We start from the raw sequence: 16971 nt of genomic DNA on the forward strand, positions 1-16971 counted from the left end.
ACAGAGGTAAAGAATTTAGACTGTAAGTTTCATTGCAACAGGGACTGGTGTGAATGATTACAAGTTCTCTATAAAGTCCTGCATAATATGTTGGAGCTAGAGAAAGAATTCTAATAATTGCTATTGTACTGTGTTGATTTGTGTAATAATTTATTATGGTTCCCTGTTCAGGTGTACAGTTTGGGAAATGACTGTTTCCTGTGATTGAACAGGAAAACAATTTTATAGAAAACTCCAGAGGAAATCTTTTGAACCCACTCTACTGAGTAAACACTAAATGGTGATACTGGCTGACAGAGAAGTCTTTCTGCTACCGGCCAGTCTTGGTGCATCTGCGCATGTGTGTCGCAGCTTGTCACTGGCACAGTGAAGCTGGAAGCCATGACTTGGGCTTCCAGTTCTACTTATTAAAACAATTGAAATAAAATAAAAATGCTAAAAAATATATAAATAAATAAAAAATATTCAAAATCAAAATCAGTTGTTTTTTGTTTTTGTTTTTAGAAGGCTTTATTTAAATAAATAAATAAATAAATCATTTGATTATTTCAATGTCCTGTGATATCGCCATCCTGAGATAGCAATATCGAGAAGAGGATTGCAGTAGTGTGTGTACCACCGAGATCATTGTTAAATATGCTTCCCCATGTGGCGGTTTCAAAACCCCCAAATTAAATGCAGTTTAAGAGAAACCACATGGTGAAACCAGATGGGAAGCATACTTTTGTACCCCACATTGTGTAACAGCCTAGTGCTAATCAGCATGCGGTTTGAGTGATCTTGCCTCTCACATCCACCTCCTTTTACCAGCGGGATTTTCTGCAATTTTGTCAGTTTGACAAAACTCACCTTGATAGATTTAGTGCTTTTTATTCTTTTCATGAAAAACATTGGTACAGCAATGTGTAATGTGGTGCTTTGTAAAGCGGCTATTTCCCAGCGTTTTTCAGTGGTTTTGGCTCTAGTAAATCTTGCAGTTTGAAAACTACTAAAAAAAAAAAATATTTTCTGCTGCAGGGGGAGGGATGTAAAATGCGCCTCCTGATTATGAATACTGATGGGGGTGTGTATGAGCCTAATTCCAAAATGCAGTATAAAAATACAGGTGGCCAGTATGTGTGTGTACCATGAGAGAACATGCAGTATTTGCCATGCATGCAAAATATGTTTTCAATGCAATCATCATCATCATCTATTTATATAGCACCACTAATGCCGCAGCGCTGTACAGAGAACTCACTCACATCAGTCCCTGCCCCATTGGAGTTTACAGTCCAAATTCCATAACATACACACACACTGAGAGAGCCTAAGGTCAGTTTAATATCAGCCAATTGAACTACTAGTAAGTGTTTTTGGAATGTGGGAGGAAACTGGAGCATCCGGAGGAAATCCATAGAAACATAGGTAGAACCTGCAAACTCCACACAGATAAGGCCATGGTCAGGAATCAAATTCATGACCCTAGTGCTGGGAGGCAGAAGTGCTAACTACTAAGCCACCGTGCTGCCTCTGCAATCAGGTTTGCTCAGCAGTAATTTCCACACCCAGGCAAAATTTGCACCTGACTCAAAATCAGTCCCTTTGATTGCCATTACCATAATACCACACCACACTATACAATTCCAATTACGCTGAATTAAAACTCACATGTAACTATTTACGAGCATGTTGTTTAATGTAGATCATTCAGCAGAAATTTTCAGGTGCATGGAACTTTTAGCTGCAATCAGGACCAAGGGCAGCTGCAATGTCTATACTGCTCATAGTTTCAAGAATAATTATTCAGATTTTAAAATATGCTAGTGACAAACACATACATTAAATAAACATATTTCTCAACTGTCTCGATTTTGGATGGACAGTCCCAAATTGCAGACCTCAAAAGGAGTGGGGCTTGCATGAAAATGACCCAGGCCACACCTCAAAGTGGACATTTTTGGTAGATTTAAGCAGCTCTGGGGTGAGGTTTATTTTATACTAATTCTGCATATCTCAATGTTGGGCGGTATACATAAGTATACATGTGTTTCAGACTATAGTAATTTTAGTAAGTGATCCATATACATAATGTAGACATACTTGAACAAAACTAGTTATATAAGAATAAACTATATAGGGGTAGCACAGTGAGGTATTAGTTTAACCAAACTTTTACGTTTTACAGCTATAAGTCAGATGGGTATTGTAAGTTATGTTTGCTGCTGGGTAGAATTTGCAGCCATGGTGTCAGAGAGCATCTGAAACAACATGAAGAGATTTCAGTATGAAGGTTGTGAGAGGTGACACAAGGTGGGAGAACCAAGAGTTAAACGATAATTACCTGTTTTTGAAATTCAGTTCTAGGTGGAGATGATTAGGCTAAACCATAAAACTTACCAGGCATCCAGTTTTTCTCCAAATCCAGAGCATCCCCTGATGCTTGTAACGGTACAGCAATGATCTCCTTGCCTGTTTACAGTACCCCGAATAGGAATAGTATATCTACAGAGGAAGGGCTTTGACAGCATCCTGGGCTAGATTCACTAAGCTGCGGGTTTGAAAAAGTGGGGATGTTGCCTATAGCAACCAATCAGATTCTAGCTTTCATTTTGTAGAAGGTAAATAAATGAAAGCTAGAATCTGATTGGTTGCTATAGGCAACATCCCCACTTTTTCAAACCCGCAGCTTAGTAAATCTAGCCCCCTGTCTCTTTGAAGAAAACTGACTTTCAATTTTCAGTGATATTTACCTCTAAAGAAGTAGCCAAGTTTACATAGACGATAAAATTATCCACTGACAATGCAGTCAAGACTTTATGCATACTATTAGATATTGATACAAGTATTGTATATGCCATATTATAGTATTCATATACTGTATGTTGTGGGAGTTGCAGAAAGTTCATATAGCTACCTGGCAATGTATGTATTAAATACTGGTAAGGCTAAGCACTAAACTTTACATTGTTTTAAGAGATTAAAACACAATCAGAAAATCAAACATCTTTGAGACTCTTGAGTGCTAGGATGTATGCTTAACCTGGGCTCTCGTAATATATGCTAACCTATAACCCTTATGATGTTTGCTCAGGGGGGGGGCTGGCAAATTTTAGCCCAGGGGGCAAGACTATTAGAAACATTTTAAAGGAAAAAAATGCAGATGGCCCAGTAACCCAGTCCAGGGTAGCCTACTACGGGAACGGCCTGGGGGATAGCTGCCCCCCAGTCCAGAATGCCCTTGTGTATGCTAACTCGTAACTCATGAGTTATATAATATATATAAAAGTCATAAGGCTGACTATTAGACTTATGACTATAAAATTATTTTCTTCCATTGCTAAATTAACTAAATGATGTACTGGCTGGAGAGGAGCAGAAACTTGCAGAAACATAAAGTACAATGTAAGCATTATTATGTGTATCATGGTCTCATGGTCTTCTCCTACATTTATATTTTCCCTCCTTAGGAGAAATGTCCAACATTTGTCTCTAGACTATTTCACTGATTGTTAGCATTCTTGCCAAGTATATTATCTTCTGGACATTTTAAGAGTGACCTAATTTTGTAAATTTGCGTTAGACGCCATTTAGATTATGGTTCTTTTGAATTAGCCAGATGATTTTATTGAACGTTTCCTTTCTTGGTATCTATCTTTGCAACCCACATAGAATTGATGGAAAGATTGCAATTTGTGGTTGGACAGATTTTAATCTATATTTACTGAGCTATTTCATATCACACTGAGGTAGCCAGCAGTAAAGTATGGCCGGAGATCTGACTATTTTTCATCTTTGGTCACATGATTTTGTATTTCTATTTTAGCAAAGTCCATACCTGGCCCACATTTGTCTAAACATTAGTGAATTACGGACGATTCATTTCACTACATTCTATATTATAAGATGTGAATGGTCCATTGATTAATATTTGCATTTTGGCAAAGAGTGTTATCTTTTGTATGCGGGGCTCCAAGTTTTTATCTCCATTTTTAATTCCTGTATTGTAAGCAGTGTTTGTATTTCCCCACTGAGCTGTGCTGTAACAATGTTGTTACATTGTATATAAAGCAACATGAAAAGTTGACTCATATGTTTAAGTTACTAGATGCAATCAATTGTTTGATTAAATCTTACTTCAGATTTATATGTATTTTAATTAAAAGTTCGTTTTTTAATTTCTGTTTATTGAAATAGATTTAAAGCGAATCGGGAAGGGAGTAGTGAGAGGGAGTAAATGCAGGCATTCATTGTTCTTTCATTAGTGTTTTAGCTATTTTGATAGGAGACTAATTTTGCTGAGGTATGTGTCCATTCTTTTCAACTTTATTCAAACCCAGACGTAAGCAATCTGTGATTTTCCAGCTGTTGTGAAAATAATATCCAAGGTACAATACCTTCTGACTTGCAAAAAATGCTGGAACAGTTTATAAGTTATAATATTATAGCTTATAATATTCCTCAACCACCCTTTTAACTTCACAAGGATACCCTATTACAGGGTCAGACTGGCCTGCCGGGGATCTAGGTATTCTCCAGTGGGCCCTGCCGCCTGATGGGTCTGCCCTCTCCATTGGTGGGGCGGAGCTGGGTACTTTTAAAAAAATATGTGATCGCACCCCTCCTCCCTGCTCCATTTGCACTGAATGCCGGGTGTGACATTATCACATCCGACATTCAGTGAGGAGCGGTGCAGAGAGGAGACAGCAAGAAGGCAGAAGGCAAGAAGAGAAGAAAGAAGCCATTAGGAAGGTAAGTAAAGGAACAGAGGCAGGGGGGTAGGGCAGAAACGGCACAGAGTGATGAAAGGGAGGAGCAGGATGACACAGAGTGATGAAGGGGAGGAGCAGGATGACACACACTGACGAATGGGGGTGCGAGCATAATGACACAGAGTGATGAAGGGAGGAGCAGGATGGAAAAGAGTGAGGAAGGGGGGAGCAGGATGACAAAGAGTGATGAAAGAGGGGAGCAGGATGACACAGAGTGATGAAAGGGGTGGAGCAGGATGACACAGAGTGATGAAAGGGGTGGATCAGGATGACACAGAGTGATGAAAGGGGTGGATCAGGATGACACAGAGTGATTAAAGGGGGGAGCAGGATGACACACTGACGAAGGGGGCTGCGAGCATAATGATACAGAGTGATGAAGGGGGGAGCAGGATGGAACAGAGTGAGGAAGGGGGGGTAGGATGGCACAGAGTGATGGAGGGGGGGAGCAGGATGGAACAGAGTGATTAAGGGGGGGAGCAGGATGGCACAGAGTGATGAAGGGGGAGCCACATGGCACAGAGTGAGGAAGGGGGAGGGAGCAGCATGGCACAGAGTGAGGAAGTGGGGAGCAACGGCAGCATGGCACATGGTGATGAAGGAGGGCCAGGTGAAGGGGTGAGTAAAAGCAGCATGGAGGGTACAGAGTGATCATAAGGGGGCACAGTGTGGTGCTGAAGGGGCACAGTAATGTGTGTGATGGCACAAGGAACTTGTGGAAATGTAATGTGTGTGATGGCACAGGGGGCTAGTGGCAATGTAATGTGGGTGTGTGATGGCACAGCGGGCTTTAGGCAATGTAGTTTGTGTGTGTGTGTGATGGCACAGGGAGCTTGTGGCAATGTAGTGTATGTGTGTGAGGTAGGTGCTGGTTAATTAATGGGTGCTTTTTTAATTGTGGGGTGATGGTGGAGCAATTTAATTTAATAGTGTGGTCTAGTAATTTAAGATGGGGTGGTTTGGGGGCTATTAATTGAATGTGGTGGTGAGTTTGGGAACAATGAGGCCTATTTATTAAATGTGAATATGAATAATTTAATGGTAGTGACTGGTGCGGGAAATAGGTATATTTATTAAATGTAAATACTATTAATTTATTACTGAAGGGAGGTTTATTTATTTATCACCATTTCATCATCACCATTTATTTATATAGCACCACTAATTCCGCAGCGCTGTACAGAGAACTCACTCGCATCAGTCCCTGTCCCATTGGGGCTTACAGTCTAAATTCCCTAACACACACACACACACACAGACACACACACACACACACACACACACAGGCTAGGGTCAATTTGTTAGCAGCCAATTAACCTACCATTATGTTTTTGGAGTGAGGGAGGAAACCGGAGCACCCAGAGGAAACCCACGCAAACACGGGGAGAACATACAAACTCCTCACAGATATGGCCATGGTTGGGAATTGAATTCATGGCCCCAGTGCTGTAAGGCAGAAGTGCTAACCACTTAGCCACCATGATTTATTAAATGGTAATACTATTACTTTAATGTTGGGGTTGATTGGAGGGATATAGATCTATTTATTAAATGGGAATACTATTACTTTAATGTTGGGGCTGGAAGAAGGCCAAATTATTAATTGTGGGTGCTATTGACTTAAGGCTGGGGCTGGTTGGAATTTTCTAAATATACCCATTTTTTTTCCCAAATAGGGCCCCCGACATTCCAGGATCCAGACAAGCCGTAACTAAAGAAACCAGCAGCCACAGGTGGTGAAAGTGACAAGAACAAATAGAAGAGAGCAGGACAGTCTGTAAAATGTTCTGAATTTAGTGGGACAATCCCGAATTTTGGTAACTGTTCTGCCTAATCTAATAAAGCCAAGACTGTGTTCTCTTTATATACACATTGCATTCTTTATATACTACACAATGGTGCTAGGTGTCCTTCATGGGCTTACCCCAGCCCCTCTAGTGGTTTGGGTACGCCTTTCTAGTGACTGGCCACACCCCCTCTGTTGGGCTTCTACTATTGTTTTCCCCCTGTGGGCCCTTCATGCCCCAGTCCGACACTGCCCTATTACCACCCTTTACACAATTCACACAAGACAGCATCCCTCTGACACCAGACCAACATTGCTGTGTGACTGGATCATATAGCATACAAATTACTTTTTACCTTTGCAATATGGCCCGACCAATATACAATATATAGATTTAACCTCACGTATCCAACTCCCATTGCTCCATAGATTGTAAGCTTGCGAGCAGGGCCTTCTTACCTCTCTTTCTGTATTACTCAGTAGTGTTTATTACTGTGTTTGTCCCCAATTGTAAAGTGCTACGGAATTTGCTGGCGCTATATAAATAAATGATGATGATGATGATGATGACAGTTCTACTACAGCTGGAAATCCTGTTCTAACCAGTAACATTAGTAATACACATTTAAATAATACTAATAATACCAATTATAAAACTAAATATGTAGTTAATTAACCCACAAACACATGTAATACACAAGAAGAGTTGGTGCATTTTTAATTCTCAGAATAACTGTGGCCTAGGGTAAGATTCTAAAAGCATCATTACATAAGTTTTAGATATCCTGAGAGGTTAACAAACATTAACATGGGTCCGTCTTCCAATGTGTTCCCGGATCAGCTGCAATAACTGCTCTTCAGCTCATTTTGATTTCTCCATGGAACAATCAAAACAGTAAATCTGCATCTCTGTAAAAAACACATAAAAACATGGGTATCAACATTTTGATTTTTAAGAAGCTCTGTGTTAGGGTCGGCTCTAAGGCAAGACAATTATAAATACATTTTTACAAAATGTTCATATTAAATATAAGAAACATTCTATTTAAAAATACTTAATTGGCTGTAACACTTTTCTAGGTAAAGCAGGTGTTATTCCTTCTAATGACTGCTCTTTGTATGTTGAACCACAATGATTGACAGTTTCTGCCCAAAGTAGTTAAGTGACTGGAACTGTCAGTCACCAATATGACACTGCGATATGATGTACGGCATAGGGTTATCATCTATTATCATCTAATATACTGTATAATATACTGTGTAAGCACACGGTCAGTGAAGGAACTACCACCACTGTAGTGCCCTGTTAAGATGCTGGCTGCTGCTCTTCCATGACTGTGATGGGCAGGGAATATGGCACTTGTTTATGATGTCACAGCCCAGCGCCACACTAAGTCTAAGAAGCAGAATATGCTCCTTCCTTCCGACTGCTAAGGTGGAAAGCAGCAGGGGGGGTACCAAGTCCAAGGGAGAGATGCTGCCTCTAATGGGTGATGGGTGCCTCCTAGAGCTCCCACAGAGCTTCCATTGGCCCAGGATGCAGGGGACATTGGGTTTTAGTCCATTGTGGCTAATAATGAGCACTGTACAATGAGATCTCTATACTATGAGGCTGACATTGCAATATCTGTGCAATGTGTCTGGCTGGAGTTTCTGTGTAATGCAATTGACTTTTGCTGAACTGGATCTAATAGCAGCATGTTTTATTGTTTGATTGGATCAGTGCTTAAAATAGGGGGGATCTATTAGAATCTGAGGTGACCCCTTGTGTAGGAGGCGGATGTGATAGGAAAGACCAATCAAGAAGTTACTGCTTTTAAATAGTCCTCCAGCTAAACCCCCTCAGTTTTTGTCCAGTGCTATAAGAAGAACCCCAGAAAAACATGGTTACATTTAGAAACCCCGCAGGGCTCCAGCTAAAGGGAGGGGCACTATAGTAAAACCTTTTTTGTAGGCTATAAAATAATTCAATATTGACACATTTGGTAATGTATAATAGACAATAAAATGTAAATTTTCTGTGCTTGAACTGGTTGTCTAAAAGTACAAAAGGACAAATTAACAAACAATATAAAAATACTAATATTAGTTTGGTACAATCCGCCACCAATCACGACATGGTTAGATATTGTTAATTTGTACCATACAATGATATTTTAGTAGTTTCTCCTTACAGAATTTGGCTACATTACTATATTAAATTGCCCTCCCCTTTTTCGGACATTTTTCAAGTTAAAAATTGATTGATTAAATTGCCTTTTGCCTTGGCTTTTTAAATTATATTGGGGGTAGCATCTTTCTGAGGCATGGAGCTGACTTGGGGTGGCTTAGGGTATGCGTTACCTGTCTAGAATATGCAGTCTCACAAGTTTTGCTCTGAGTTTCTGAATGTATATGTTACCCAATATTGGTGCTAAATGAAACAAAAAGAAAGTCCGGCGCTGATCTATCTATCTATCTATATATGAGTGTAAGCAGCTAAATAAAAGGACAATGCCAAGATCAATATACAAAAGGGTAGTGGAAAAAAGAAAACATCAATAATCACTCAATGTATGTGTGTGTAAACAATTGTGTGCTAATATATCTTATAATTTCTAGCTATCTCTTGTGAGATTCATTCACATTGAGTCGGGTTAAGGCACGCATACTGACGCATCTAAGCTACGTATGGTGTTGACTACCGTTGTAATTTAACTCTGCTCTACTCTGCTCTACTACACCAGACGCAGCAGGATACATACAATACCTATGTGGAATATAAAATCTCAAAAGGATGCACAGAAAATAAATATTAATCAATTATTGTTACCTGTCAATAATAAGGTAATTTATAATTATACATGGAATTTTTTTTTCAAAAATTGTTTTATTAAATAGTTATTTCCTGTGAAAAACATTTATTAGGCAGTCCTTAATGTCTACTTCACATAAAATATATTTTTACAGTTGCTCCCAATTGCAAACTCGTATATACTCAGCCATCAGCACTAGTATTCAGAACTTAAACTACCCCCCAGTTGGAGAGAGAGATACAACATGAAATCAGCACACTTCTGTGTGCGTCTTAGTTTAACTTGGATGTAGCTGCAGGGAAATGCCCTTACTGTATATTGCCTAGGTGAATCCACCCATTCCTCACCCAGTTCACTGCCCTATATCGTAGACTGTAGTAAGTGCCTTTGGGATCGAAGATGACTTGGACATAGCTGTGTTCTACTGTGTATCGTCCAGTTCTGAGCATGCTCAGTGTATTTTGTACTAATGATACGCACACATTCGTGGGATATGCTCTTTAATGACTCATGCCCTTTGTGTTTAGGTGTTTTCATTGAATGTGTTTTACATGAGCTGGTTTTTGTTACTATATGTTTTATTTATTTTATGCCATAGCTAGAAATTATAGGATATATTATCACACAATTATTTAGACACACATACATTGAGTGGTTAGTGCCAGTATTGGTACTGTCATAGTCACAAGCACCTTATAAGTGGTGAATGACTTAATCATATATTAGAAATTCTCTGCTGTTCCATTTTCTTAGGTCTAGAATTAGATTTTTCTTTGCAGTCTGGTAGATGATTGTAGTGGATTTGGTTCATGTATTGAGTTGGACTTTTCCTTATTCACATCTTTCCATTGTTATAAATTGATTGAGCAACTTGTCTTTTCTCTTCCCTTTTCTCCTTTTCTTATTTCCGCCATGCCTTGCTTATGATAATATTACTAGTACATTTGCATTCACATTTATATCATTTTATTTTTGTAGCAAAATCTCACCTTTGATGAGCTTTTCTGATTTGGGCATTCTGCATCATAATAAGATTGGTCAATGCAAGAGCTGAGAGATGCTTCAACATCTATTGAATATTTCATACCAGCCACCACCTAGTGCATTTCAATAAAACCATACAAAATATTATTTAAATAATCAGTATACAAAATAGAACACAAATTACATACTTCTAATGGAAAATACTACCAAGGCATAGTTTACAGTTAGGAGCAAAACCAGATAATAGGTGCAAACAATGTTACGATACAAGGGGTTCAAATGCAATTATTTTGCAAGCAGGGAAAGTTCTGCCTGATTTTGCATTTAGCACACAAACACTGGGTACTATTAATTTAGGCTTTCTTTTAACTCTGTGATTTAGAATTGAGCTCTCAACTCTGTCTGTCCTCACATTTTAAATTTGCTCCCCCTGCAGCCAACATGGTGCTGCCAAAGTGCAAAGATGCATATTTTATCTGGATTTACTCCTAACTCTAAACCAGACCCTAGGCGGGAGGAATGAAATTGACCCTGATGTTCGTGAGAATAACACGGCCCGTGCACCATTACCGTTAGTACAGTAATTTTAACGTGAATTTTGCTTGTGACTCACAGATTTGCGAGAACATATTAGTGCTGAAATCACTGTACTAACGGCAATAATGTGCACTATTACTATAATAACGGTACTAGTGCACGGGCCTCGTTATTCTCATGAACAACGTTGTCCATTGAATTCCCCCCTGGGAGTGCAAAAAAAATAACCCTATCATTTTATATAGTCACAGGCAGTGGTCGAAGTGGTGGTGTATTTAGTGGTATGCCTTACGGACACTCCTCTTACTGCTTTCATTGTAAAACTATTAAATTCCATTCACATACATTCCCCTTACATTTCCCATACCGCCACTTATAAATTTCCACTTCGACCACTGGTCACAGCAGGTACTGTTATTAGGTAGTTAATGTTGCACCTGACTGTGCAGGAGCTGCATTCACTTTACAACCCCATTCTAGAATTCTGAATTTCTAGGACAGGTTCAGTACTCCTGCCAAGCACACCAGTTACACCAATTGTCTGACAGTGTTTAATTAAATAATTGTCTGTTATCTGTGCACCTGCACGCAAGTTGTAGTGTAAATTAGACATGGTTATAGTCAGAGCCGTAACTTAGAATTCTAGCGCCTGGGGCGAGAAAGACAAATGCCGCCCCCCTAGCCTTCAATTTAACCAAATGAACGTAAAATATTCCTAAATTGTGCCCCCCTTCAGAGTTGCGCCCTGGGCAGTCGCCACTGTCGCACAGCCCTTGTTACAGCCCTGGTTATAGTACCAAACTAGTGGGTTAATTTGAACATGGTTATCATGACAGTGTTGTATAGCATACACATTATCACCATTGTAATTGATAAAATATTGGCACATAATACATTTAGAGGACCTTATTATTTGTGGGGTATATTTGGGCTGAATTCAGTAATAAAGAAAAAATGGCATGGGTATAGTGAATGTGCTAAATTATGATGCGATCATGTTACTTGAGCCATTGCGGTTGTCCTCTGTAGTTTGACACTTTGGAGATGATGCAGTGTTGGACACAAAATGGGAGTAATTTGCTCTTAAAAAAAGAGCACAGAAAACAAGCTTGTTTCCTCCTATATGCAGAGCCATGGAGATGCGTCCAGCTCTGGATCAGCGGTGTATGTGACTGGTACGCTAAGCGTACATCTGACTTTACATCTCCCACATAATGACAACATTGTATGGCTTTCACATGAAGTTTTTGCAGTAAGAGCCAACCATGTGTTCGTTGTATTGAGTGTTTTAATGTGTTTTGTACTATTTTATTATTTTTATGCACAAGATTTTTCCCTCTGTGGGTTTGTTTACATTTTCCATGATCCATTGTATGGTTGGTGAGTTGGGGGATGCAGATGTGAGAAAAGAATATAACAGAAGTTGTCATTGAGAGACGCCTTTATACTCTTCAATATTTGTAAGCATATACCCTTAGGGGCTGGAATGCATGGGAAGCACTGTGGAACGGTGGAATACATCTTTTTCACGGTGGAGATACAAGGACTGTCATTTGGACTGGTGGTGGTCTTTGCTTTAAATTTCGAATCAAAGTGATGTACTACACTATGTACATTTTTTTTGTGAGTTTGGATTGTAGGACATTTGATCCTGAATAGTGGTCAAAAGAAGATTGATCCAGGTTTGGTCACTTCATCTGTTATTAACCCTATGTGCAAGAAGAGGAGCGCAAGTGTATGTTTTGCATTTTTTTTTGTGTCATAGTATTTTAGAATTTACAATGGATATTCGACATATAAACCCAATGGAGCGTCTGATCAGATTGCTTCTTTTATAAGAACCACAGTATGTTCATTTGTTTTGCCAAATGTAATATATTTTAAGAACATATTTTCATTTCAATTCGTATATCTATATAATCTATTTGTAAATCAAATCCCTTTAAAAAAAGAAAAATAATTAATTACAAAAGACCCAATTGTTAATTAAAATAACAATCTTTATATGTTTCCAGTAAAGACGCTGTTTATTGAGTGCCGATGTATCCAATTATTTTTCATATTACATATATATAATTTATAGCGTTATGGAATGCTCTGGTGCTATATAAATAACTGATTATGATGATATCTATGTGTAAATTCTTTTTTCATTGATATTTTTAGAGCTAATAGGGCTTTATTTTTTTGTGTTGCTCATATATATTAACAGGGTTAAGTTACCTCTAAGACAAAGCTATTCAGAATTAAAACTGAAACAATCCCTTTATAAGAAGATGAGATACACCACTTGTGCTTAAAGTTCTTGGGCTATATTTACTAAACTGCGGGTTTGAAAAAGTGGAGACGTTGCCTATAGCAACCAATCAGATTCTAGCTGTCATTTTGAAGAGTGCACTAAATAAATGACAGCTAGAATCTCATTGGTTGCTATAGGCAACATCTCCACTTTTTCAAACCCGCAGTTTAATAAATCTAACCCCTTATGTGCTATGAGAAATATATACACCATCTTTGTTATAGGGGAGAATAATGGGAATCCATTATTGCTAACAGAATTATGTAGCAGAATTAAGATTACAATGTTTATGTTCTTCAAAGAAATTAATGTAGGTGAGTGGCAAAATATTTATATCTTTCACATGGAAGACAATTGCCTAAAAATGACCCCGAAAACACTATTAATCAAAAGAACAACTACAATTCAGCCAACATATACAAATGTTCATAGAAACCCTGTAAATCTATAACTAGACAGTGTACAACTTTGTAAAAAAAAGAAAAAGAATGACTGCAGAGAGATCAGTGCTCTCCAGGAAACCCCCATAACTTACTGTATATAAAGGATTGATACAAGTATGGCAAACAGCTATATTAATGAACATTAACAAACAAATTATGCTTGTCATGAACTGGGTAAATTATAAATATAAGAAACTCTAAATCTTACTTATTTACGCTCTTTACAGAAGCGGACGTCTTTACAATGATAGAATTTGAAGTTAACAGAACATAGCTTAAATGTAAACACTGGAAAGGGATAATGCTGCCAGCTGTTACAAATTGCTGTGAAAGAGAGAGAGACAAATAGAGGGAGTGGAGGGAATCTACTAGGTAAACTTTAGTTAAACGTAGAAGCCTCTCTGCTTACACCCAGCTATACCTACCCTGACCACGTAAAGAAACACACTCCTCCCTGCAGTCAGATGTACACTCATTATACACTGCTCTGCGTTTCACATTGCTGCTGCAAGTTATGTTAAAAGTTTATTGAATTTAAAGACCTATCCAACCAAAAACATGAATTCCTTGGTCCCTGACCAGCTGGATAAAAAGAGTTGTTGCACCAGTTTTGTATTAAGAGACTGTTACTCAATAATACAATTGTATATTATTAATACCTTGCTGTTGCTTTTGCAGATACCGATATATATTCATTATTTATTGAATTATTGAGGTGCTACCCACCAGGTTAAACTGAGTACATGTTTAGAGAGAAAGAATTGGTTTTAGCATGGTGCACTAGCAGTTTTAAAATGTCATTCTTCTGACTATTGATTGTAAATCCCAACTATTCTATTACAAGTAACTTTTATTAATAGTATTTAAAATTATAATATTAAAAGCAGTGAAATAAGGTGATATTGTGAATTAAAGTCATATTAAAATCTGCTGAGTATACCTTTTAATCCCTCTATTTGTATAATTCCTAATAAATTTATTTGGATAATCTTGACTGTTGTCTCACTTGATTATTTGTAACTATCGTGACATTTATAATACAGTTAGTTCTCACTGTTGTAACAGTGTAGAATAGATATAGAGACTAAGGGGAAATTCAATTCCCCCCCCCCCGAAATAGCGCCACGATAACTCTATTACCGTTATTATAATGTTTACCCAGCATTGCAACTACCATAATAACGGTATTTAAGCACACTATTAATGTAATAACGGTAATAGTGCGCAGGCCACGTTACTTTTTAAAGTAACACAGCCAATTGAATTCCCCCCCTAAGACACAGTATGTGAATTATAATCTATTAGAGCAGCACTAGGGTTTGAATCAGTACTTTCTAACTAATAGCACATTTATTCAGATCTAAATGTTGTACAAATTGGTTATAGCTTATATTATATATATTATAGATTATATATTTAGTCTAATAATAAAAGACTGTGTCAATTTTTAGACAATATCTATTACTGCTATAAGAGTGAGAGCCGTGGGAGATACAATTTACATAGCAGGTAAATAAAAACAGGCAAAACTAAACAAGCAATTAGGTGAAACTAACTTAAAATCCAATTCATTAGGAACAATATAAATAGGGAGAACATTGTGACCTAGTATTGGAGATAAGAAATGTAATTATGAATGTACTGATTCAAACCCTAGTTTGCTCTGACAGATTATAATTCACATACTGAGTCTTACAAAAATTGCATAAATTTGTGAATACTATTTACTCTACGCTGCTACAACAGTGTAAACTGTATTATAATTGTCACAATAGTGTGAAGCGTGAGAACCTATAATAATATATTATATAATAATTACAAATAATCAAGTGAGTCAACAGTCAAGATGGTCCAAATCAATTTATTAGGAATTATACAAAGAGATGGATTATAGGTATACTCAGTAGATTTTTATATCACTTTACTTCACAATATCCCCTTAAATTGTTGTTTTTAATATTATAATTTTAAATACTATTAATAAAAGTTATTTTTTAATAGAATACTTGGGATTTACAATCAATAGACAACAAAAGATGGACTTTTTGAGACTGATTGGTACACAATGCTAAAACCAATTCTTTCCCTCTAATTATATTTCTGACTAGCTGCTCAGATTACTTATGATAAATATTCTCAAAGTCAAAATGTTCATTTATGTCACATGCAGAAAATACAAAGGGCCTGATTCATTAAGAAAAGTAAAGCAAACCAAATGAGTAACTTTGCACCTGGGCAAAACCATGTTGCATTGGAGGGGGAGGCAAATTTAAAATGTGATGGCAGATTTATAGTTGGGTTAGGGCATGTCCTAGATCAACTTTAAATTTCAGTGTGCAAATAAGCAATAAAGTATTTGTGTGCTGCATGAAACAACAGCCAGTATTTAACTGATGTGAAAAATAAACTAATTTGCACCCCTCGCATTGTAACATGGTTTTGTCCAGGAGAAAACGTACTAATTTTTCCCCTTACTTTTCCTTAATGAATCAGTTCCAATATGTCTCCATTCTGCAAACACATATACATTTCATGTAAAGGTTTTTTTGTTCTGACATTTTAGTCTATTCAAAAAGGTGAATCAAAGTCAAGAATAGGATAGATTGATATAGGTGTAATTCATTTTTATCTGTACAAATTAAAAAACAATAGGACTGACCTGCCTCCTGAGCTGATAAAACCTGTTGATCTGGGTAATGTGCTCTTCTCTGTTGGCTTTGTTGTATTCATCTTTGGCAATTTGCAGAGCCATCTGAAGTCCTTTTTCATTCTCATCAACATCTGCCCATCCTCCTGGCATGTTTTTTCGTTGTGCAAACACCTGTGCAAATATAGCCAATGTGACTACTACACATACCTTCCAGTATATAGCCATCTCTACAGGTTATTTCTTAAGATCTTTTTCTGAGTCTTGTGTCTGTGATGGCACTTTATCTCGTCCTCTCTAAATGTACAGAGAACAAGCTGAGCCTTCAGTATTTAAGCTGCTGGGGCCCCGTGCTTGCCAAGTTTTTGCTGAATCAGATGTTTGGCATGCAGCTAATGGCAGCAGAGAAATGTTAAGAAAACATTTACAACATCCACAGAGAGTTTGAAACCTTCATCCTTCTTGTTAAATTGAACTGTATGTTTGGCTCTGTTGGAGATAGAAAAAACATCTTCTTTCAAATGTACACAAGTACAGCATGTTTCCAAGCTATGCTACAGTGAATTAAGGAATTGTTGAATGTGATCTTAAGGCACATGCAGGGGATAATCACATTCAGCACTCACCATTTTGAAAACAGTTCTTAAACTTGTTTGTTGAATCTATGCAATAAAAATATTAGCATTTGAGATACGTGTTACTCTTTTGACATTTAACACGTACACCTAA

The 16971-nt window shown here is 37.6% G+C and overlaps 1 protein-coding gene across 1 annotated transcript; it reads right to left on the minus strand.

Moving 5' to 3' along the window:
• Positions 1-7230: 7230 nt before the first annotated feature.
• On the minus strand, positions 7231-16549 carry LOC142144675 (cystatin-like). Its single transcript, XM_075203793.1, has 3 exons — positions 16255-16549; positions 10322-10429; positions 7231-7446 (listed from the first exon to the last, which is right to left on the minus strand). Exons 1-3 carry the CDS (start codon positions 16468-16470, stop codon positions 7375-7377), a joined length of 396 nt encoding a protein of 131 aa, XP_075059894.1. The 5' UTR covers positions 16471-16549; the 3' UTR covers positions 7231-7374.
• Positions 16550-16971: the final 422 nt, after the last annotated feature.

The sequence above is a fragment of the Mixophyes fleayi genome, chromosome 3, assembly GCF_038048845.1.
Source record: "Mixophyes fleayi isolate aMixFle1 chromosome 3, aMixFle1.hap1, whole genome shotgun sequence".
NCBI classification, from domain to species: Eukaryota; Metazoa; Chordata; class Amphibia; order Anura; family Limnodynastidae; genus Mixophyes; species Mixophyes fleayi.